This window comes from Antrostomus carolinensis, unplaced genomic scaffold (genome assembly GCF_000700745.2).
Source record: "Antrostomus carolinensis isolate BGI_N321 unplaced genomic scaffold, ASM70074v2 scaffold22321, whole genome shotgun sequence".
Taxonomy (NCBI): Eukaryota; Metazoa; Chordata; class Aves; order Caprimulgiformes; family Caprimulgidae; genus Antrostomus; species Antrostomus carolinensis.
In genome coordinates this window covers 41,602-49,972 of record NW_010296646.1, presented here as the reverse complement: position 1 = coordinate 49,972, position 8,371 = coordinate 41,602, and the positions used below count along the sequence as shown (strand labels likewise).

At 36.6% G+C, this 8,371-nt stretch overlaps 1 protein-coding gene across 1 annotated transcript in view; it reads left to right on the top strand.

Annotated features, from left to right (window-relative positions):
• Positions 1–352: 352 nt before the first annotated feature.
• PPARA (peroxisome proliferator activated receptor alpha) overlaps positions 353–8,371 on the top strand; it is a 20,248-nt gene continuing 12,229 nt past the window's right edge. The window contains exons 1-2 of the mRNA XM_010178364.1: positions 353–502; positions 6,295–6,539. Of these exons, the coding sequence (XP_010176666.1) occupies positions 6,332–6,539 (208 nt within the window). The 5' untranslated portion in view covers positions 353–502; positions 6,295–6,331. The remainder of the gene's footprint in view (positions 503–6,294; positions 6,540–8,371) is intronic.

Below are 8,371 nucleotides of genomic sequence, written 5' to 3'. Positions count from 1 at the left end.
ACTTCATATTTTGGGTGCCACATTTTATTTTCAGCTGTTTTTATTTTCAGTTGGTTTTTATGTGTTCACTCAGGATATTGGAACTATCCTGTAGCGTACATATTTCATGCTCTTCCTATTCACCTCAGTTTTCTAAAAGGATCTACTGCAGCCACTAGTTTTAAATGTGCTATGTTCAGCCACAGCATTCTCAAAAGTGACCTCAAGGTAATGATCGTGTCAACTTTAACCTTGATATTTGCAAGCAAGCCCTTTACACAATCAATTTGTTTATGCAGTAAATCCAGACTTTGTTACTGCTTCTCAGAGACCTTTGCACTAAGACCTGTTCCATTACAGGGATTATCCCTAATGTGGCAAGTATTAAATGTGGAAGGGCCAGAGGTTGAGTTTCCCACCATCCCTGTCCAAAAATGAAGCAAATAACCAATTGCTGCATAATTAGCTATTTTTCTTTGATAATCTGACTTCAATTTCTTTAAGACCTGTTTCAATTTTATAGGTACTTTGTGTGTGTTTGTATGTGGGTGAGGAAAGGGGACGTGGAGACTTAAAATACTGTATGGGGAATGGAGAAAATCCTCTACCAATGTCTTTGTGGCACAAAATTTTTCTAAAGTCTTAAGAGTAAGAAGAAATGTTGACTTAATCAGGTGCTTGAGTGGAATCATCGCACTGCAGCTACCAGATCTACTGTTGTAACATGTACAGCTTTTTTTATAAAGCAGAATACTCTCTGAGAGTACTACTTAAATGAACTTCATACTTATTACCCTTTTTATTTTAGAAGCTTTGTTTTCATACAAGCAAGGATCAATGCCTGTTTAAGTGAAACCTGCCAATGAAAGCATACGCATGTGTAAACATGCACAAAATACAGAGAAGACAGAAGGCAAACAGCTTATTGCATGAATACTGGATATTTTACTTAAAGGTTTTCTGTGCTTATGAAAAAAAAAGAATTATAACTTTTTCAGCAACTAAAATATTAGTATATTTTGGCAGTCTTCAGAATTGATGCTATGGCTATGCTTGCCAAGGTAGCTAGTTAATCATTGACAAGAGCCATAATGATTAAGCAGCTGTAATTTACTAGTAGTGTTTGAAAATACAAAAGGGTATTTAGTAGTTAAAATAATAAGCACTTCATTTATGTTTCATTAGCTGTTAGGTTGTTTGTTCGTAAATTTAACTAAAAAGACTGCTGAATTTTCAATATTTACTGTAAATCTGGAAAAGTATGGTGCAATTGGGCAATACCAGGTGTGCTGCTGAAAGAGCTGTTGCCATATTTCGACTTGAGATTCAAGCCTTTCCTTTCTTTTCCTGTCAAAGAATGCCTATTTTGTTTCAAGGTAGACTTCAGTTTTCATTTAATCTTTTAAAAATACTTGGTGTTGGACAAAGAAGTCATACTTGGAGATGTGTATGTGATTCAGTATGGACCTTGAAGTAATCATAGAATCAGAGAATGGTTTGGGTTGGAAGGGACCTTAAAGATCATCTAGTTCCAACCCCCCTGCCATCAGCAGGGACACCTTCCACTAGACCAGGTTGCTCAAAGCCTCATCCAGCCTGGCCTTAAACACTTCCAGGGAGGAGCAGACACAACTTCTCTGGGCAACTTGTGCCAGTGTCTCACCACCCTCACAGTAAAGAATTTCTTCCTAATATCTAATCTAAATCTGCCCTCTTCCAGTTTCAAGCCATTACTCCTTGTTCTATCACTACCTAACTGCCCTTATGAAAAGTCCCTCCCCAGCCTTCCTGTAACCCCTTCAGGTACTGGAAGGCCGCTATAAGGTCTCCCGGGAGCCTTCTCTTCTCCAGGCTGAACAGCCCCAACTCTCTCAGCCTGTCCTCACAGGAGAGGTGCTCCAGACCTCGGATCATCCTTGTGGCTTCCTCTGTACTCGTCCTAATGGGTCCACGTCTTTCCTATGTTGGACACAGGACTCCAGGTGGGGCTTTACGAGAGCGGAGTAGAGGGGGAGAATCACCTCCCTCGACCTGCTGGCCACGCTTCTCCTGATGCAGCCCAGGACACAGTTATTGGCCTTCAGGGCTGCAAGTGCACATTGCCGGCTCGTGTTGAGCTTCTTGTCCACTGTGTTTAACGTTGAGTACAAGGAGGCCAGTGCCTCCTGGAGCATTTCCAGCTGTCCTGGGCATAGTACTCTTGCTACATATCTGCAGAGGAATATAATGTTTCTGTGACATGAGCAACTGTTTTAGCGTGGTAGAACTTAATAGAGGAGCAGTGCTGATCACGTGCTCTGCTATTCCTTTCTTCCTTTTTTTGATGGCTCCCTAGGGAGACAAATTTCGTAGTCTCCTTTGGATTGCCAGAGAACAGTTGTTATTGTTCTCTGCTATCATTACAAAAACAACTTATATCAAAGTTTCTCTAGTCTTTTCCCTCACCACAAAATAGCCATCTCACAGGGATAGCAATTTAACTTTGTTTTCACAAGTGAAATACATAAAAGTGATTTCTCATTTCTCAACTGGACTATGTTATCTTCCAGTTATATCAGGGATATCAGGTGCATAGTGTAATGTTTTGGACTCTGTTAGATACCCAACAGGAAACAGCAGTTAGGTCCAGGTGTTACTGAGCTGGTTCGTGCTGCCTCAACAGAGAAATTGTCCAAAGATGTTCAAGGTTGAAAGTACTAGCAGAGAATAACAGATTATGTTAACCAGAAGTGTTTGCAGTTGATTCTTTGTCTTACTTTGTGAAAGTTCCGTTTTGTAAATGCCCTCTGCATCTGCAAAATTATTCTGCTTCTTTGTGAAATTGAAAGCATTGCTCTGAATAAATGCACATGGTTTAGCACTAAAATCCTTGTCAGATAATCTACAATAATCTGTGCCATTTTCCTTTGGTATGTGACCATACGTTCCTAAAGTATTAGGCTAATTATTTTATTTTTAAGTAGCCTTTTATTTAGAGTCCTCATTCATATAATTTCTGTTGTTTGTTTTTTCAGTAACTATGGTTGTGTTATGTTGCAATCATTTTAATTTCTATTTTATGTCTTCTGACAGGTTTATGAGTATCAAATGTAGATATTTCTTAATATTTTGTCAGATTACAAACTGGCAGATTTAGAAGAGAAATTAAGGTGGTTCTTGGAGTCAGGACAACTTTTAAGCTTTAAAAGAAAGTGATGATTTGAATTTATTTTACTAAAAAATTTCAGGTTATGGAAATGCTGTAGGGACTATAATTGACAGCAGTTACACTTCAGTCCTCTGTGAAAGAAGTTACTTTGTTTCAGTTTTACAATATAATGTTCTGTTATGTTGTAAAATAATTAGGCATCACAAACAATATTGCTTTTATGCTCTTAAAATAAAAGCTGCACCAGCCTTTCAACTGACCCCTTCAGAAAGAAGTTGAGATGTGCATGAAAACTCTTGTATTGCTTATAAATATTCTATTACATTGCTGGCAATCTGGCACAGTGTTCTAATGAGTATTTAATATATCCAATTGGAAAAGTTAATTTGACTGTTATTTTTAAATACAGCCAAGCTGTGCATAGTGATAGTAGCAATGTGACATGTCCAAGTAAAATTAATAGTAACATATCTATTGTCTGTAACTGGTGTTAGAAATCATGGATAAATTTGCGTTCTTAGTCTCCGAGAGATTTTTTATTTGCTACACCATCTGATATAGAACATATTACTGTAGGTCCTCGCAGTATGAGATTGCAAGTTAGTGATAGTGACAGCATCTGGGTTTTTCCCTGATCAAAGGAAAGTGGGATTCTATCTCATTGGGTTTATAAAATCAGATATTCAGAGCTCTGATTCTTGTAACTTGTGATTCCTTCCAGTCTTTAGCCTTCAGAACTGTCTATTGTATTTGGCTTAGTTTTAATAGTCAAAATACAATGAACCTTCTGAAAACTTTGTAATCTCAGTTATGCTGGACAGATCCTAAAATCATCAGTGTTTACCTTTGTAAAGAACTCCTTTTCAGTGTGTGAACTGGATTTTTGCTATGTGTTTGTGCCTGCTGCTCCTTTAGGTTTGTCCTTCCAGGTACATGGTCAGCTGTTATACCAGGGAAAAAAATATGTGTCTGTTGCTGTACAATGGTATTTGGGTTGGAAAAAAGTGTGCCACAAGCTAAATACTCTCAACAGTATTATTTTCCTGAAGTGCGAGAAAGATAATCTAACCAGACACTATTTAAGTAAACTCCTTTTTTTTAGCCTCAAGATACTTTCTTTCAAAAACAAGTACAATGATGCACAGAGCTGTAATAAATTGCCCAAGGATATATAAGATGTATTGTTTTGTTCTAATCATCAGAGTTTATGATCACACTACAATTTCAATCTCCCCTTGCACCTGAGGGGTTAGCATTTTTTATGTCTATTGACTTCACTTAAAATGAATAATGGGCACATAGGATGTGCCACTACAGCCATTTGGTATCACAGTTAAAAAGTTCGGGCACTCTGAAAATCAAAGGAAAGTTTTGCCAAGTGTAATGTGTATACTTTAAGTAACATTCATAAGCTGGAAGGATGCAAACTGTGGAATAGGAAGCCTTATGTAAGACAGTTTGTTTTTTTTTAAATAATTTGTTTTCCTTTACAGTCATATAAAGAACACATTGGGAAACACTATAGGAGTGATAGATATGCACCATTGTTTTTCCATGAAATAGCAGAAAGAAGTAGGCATGTGCACTGGTAAGTGCACCTGAAAAATAAATAATTTAAAATCTGTGTGCACATTGCAGGTTGTCACAAGCCGAAGTTACAGTCTTCTTTAGAGTAGATCATTCTGCCCTCAGTTAAATCTGTGTAATACCTTGTAAAGTTATGCAAATATAATTGAAGGCAGCCTTTTGCTATCAGCCTGGGGATAAAAGGCTTGATTGTAGGTATCTTGCTTCAAAACATTTTGAAGTTTTTTTTCTATAACAGAATACAAGTGGTGGCTGTCTTTTGTCATTAGTATGTAAAGCAGTAGTCAGCACTTTGTATTACTTTTAACTGTGACATTTTGGTCACATAGCCCCCCAAAAATGTTTTTTCTCCAAAATAAATGCTTGGTTTTCTTAGGATGAATCTGTCACAGATTATCAAAGAAAAGGATTGATTTCATAATATAAAATGTTTAATTTGATAGGAATCAAACTAGTTGATGTTTGAAACTGTAAATAACATCAAGGAAGTTGTGGTTTGGTGTTTTGTTGGGGATTTTTAAAATCATAACAGCATTTTTATTGTAAAATCCGCATTTGTCTGTGCCCATATAGCCAGTTATTGGCAGTTTCAAGCTTCACAATAAATTGCAGTGAACATGTGTTCTTTGCAAAGGCCAGTGTTGAGCAGTAACCACAGTAACAGCCAGAGCTTCTCTCAATGCCTGTGCATATTCATTGCATGGAGAAGGCCGCAGCAGTACGTGTTTGTACGCTTACTGAGTACAACACAAGTGTTACTTTCTTGGTGTAAAAGATGACTTTCTTTTAGCAAAAGTATATCTATGCAGCAGTAGTAACATTCTGCAGTACATTTATGAATTCCTTACCTGACAAGTCAACAGAAGAAGAGTTAAAATTTGTGACATTTTCTTAGGAATCTGTGCCGCTACTCAAAGTTGATGACGCTGGTGGCTAGTTTTGAGGGCAGTTTTAAAAAATTATTTTACTGTTGGAAATAAAACTAACTCTAGGAATTACAGAAATATTGTCTTGTATATGCTGGAGCACTCTTGCTGAAGCTGTTCTTTGACCAAAGTAGTTGAAAAAGTCTTAGTTTGCCCACTTCTGTGAAGATTTTAGTATAAGACAGTATTTTGTTCTCTGCAGTGTCGTAAGACCTAGCGAACAAATTTAAGAGATGAGAACAGAGGACCAAATCAACATATCTAAACCTGTTAGATAAGGTGAGAAAAGATTGCTCAAACATAATACGTATGCATATTGATATTTGCTATTTTTATATACATTTGGTGGGAAGTGCATAGTGCCTGCTATAGAAACACAATATATAACTTCTATCATCAAAGGAGAGAAAGCAACAATCTACAGGTTGATCTTGTCATGACTTTAACTCATGCTGAAGTATTTTGGGGATTTTTTTTTTCCTCTGTCCTGTTGATGATTCATGTTGTGTAAAGCTTCTGGGACAACAAAATGTTGTATGATATTCACTATAGGATTAGAATTGATGTATTCAGTGTGCTGTGACTGATTCAAATATTTTTTTTAAAATTCTGATATTGTAAGTACAGGATTTTTAAAAATTATTCTTTCACCAGTGTAAAGAAGCTTAAGTGACTGCTCTACTTGATCAAAATGGTGGACACTGAAAACCAGCTCTATCCCCTTACTTCCTTGGAGGAGGATGATATAGGCAGCCCTTTATCTGGAGAGTTCCTACAAGATATGGAGAACATTCAAGACCTCTCTCAGTCTCTAGGTGATGATAGCTCTGGAGCCTTAAGTTTAACGGAGTTCCAGTCTCTGGGAAATGGTCCAGCATCTGATGGATCAGTTATAACAGGTAAGAGAGTTTTGGTTTACTGTAAAACTTTATTTTTTAAATACATAGTGATAGGAATTAAAAATTAAAGCAATAATTGTTGTCTATGACTAAGTGACACTAGAAACATATAAGCTGATTATAGCATGGTCTTAAAATATTTAAGGCTGAATTTAATTTATTAAACAAATGTCACTGAAAACTGTAATGTGAAGTTGCTGGTTTAAATTATCATTGGTATGAACACCTTTTTCAAAATAACTTTTAAAAATCACTATTACTAACAAAGAAGTTACTATGTATTGTAGTCATATGGGAAGTTGCAATATTGCACTAGAGGGATTCCCCATATTTTCAGATTTCTTCAACTCACATAGATCTGAAAAGTATTGTGAAATGTTTGCCAAAGATATATAATCTAACCCTTAAAAGCTCACCTAGAATTCCAGTATATTTTAGTGTGCTGATGTTTTGAACTTGCTGTTTTCTCCCTCTTCTCGAAAGTAGCATTGTTCAGCTAATGGCTTCTACCCTGGTTAGAGTAACAGTCTGAGAGTGCTAATACATTACATAGTCTTTAGTCAGATCTTTGTGAGAGGCTTTGTTTGAGACATCAAAATGGAAATAATTGAAGGGGTATGGGAAAATGCGATAATGTCAGTAAGGTTTCCTTTTGAAACTGTGGGTTTACAAATCTTTTAGCAGTAGAGCTATTTTAAGCAGTTTATGATTGACTTTCTGGTTGGTTTACATTATGTTTTGTTTTGGGGGTTTCTTACTTTAAATTGATTCCCAGGCTGTGAACACTGTTTTACCCTGCAAAAACTGCCCTGGTACAACTGAGGTGTGGCTTGCTAAAGTGGTTGAAATGCATAGTGTGAGTTTTGAAGGGAAAAGGGAGACCTGCCTCTTGGCATTATTGCCCAAAGGAGTGTTTGTAGAAATATGATTTGAGTTCCTTTTGGTTGCAGACCTTCCTGTTAGAGAGAGGCCTTCTACAGGAAAAGTTATTATGTGCTGGGTTTATAACTTAGTTCTTCTGAGACGTGAGGTTTTTTAAATTATTTGTGTGTATGTGTGTACAAGTCCTACAATAATTTAGATCAGCTTCTACTGCCACCTTCTAATTGGAGTATTCAGTGTTCATTGCAAAATGTTCTAGTTTTGCTATTAAAGAAGACAGAAAATGTAAACTTTTAAGGCTCAAATTCCATAAGGCAAGTAGAAAGAAATGAGAATCATGCTTTAAAAAAAACTCCTGGGTTTTAGGCTGTTCTTGATGACTCTAATGCCTGTGGGCTTGGCATTGCTGGCAATGCAGACGGAGTTCTATGCCAAGGCTTTTTCTAACATAATACTGGCTGACCTACATTCATGAGTATTTCTTAATCTTTCTCTTAAAATGACACACCCAATAATTTGCTAAACTCTTCTGTAGTAAGTTGCAAGATGGAAGATAAAAGAAATTCTGGCCTCAGAAAATATTTTCCTCAAATAAGGTGGAAATATTAATTGAAATAATTAAGGTTGGAATGTGGTAGTTTTGTAACATGTTCATCTAGTAGTAAAATGTCTGGAGAGTTTATGTCATTGTACAACAGTATAGTACAGAAAAGAAATTCAGAAATGCTTTTCCTATATAATCAAAAGGTAAAATATCTGCGGAAAGCTTTATTGCTGGATTATCTTAGAAGGAAACATTTGTGTTACCTTCCTTTTAATACCTGTTCAGCCTTTCTGATGTGCAGGAGCATAGAATTATAGAATCAGAGAATGGTTTGGGTTGGAAGGGACCTTAAAGATCATTTAGTTCCAACCCCCCTGCCATGAGCAGGGACACCTTCCACTAGACC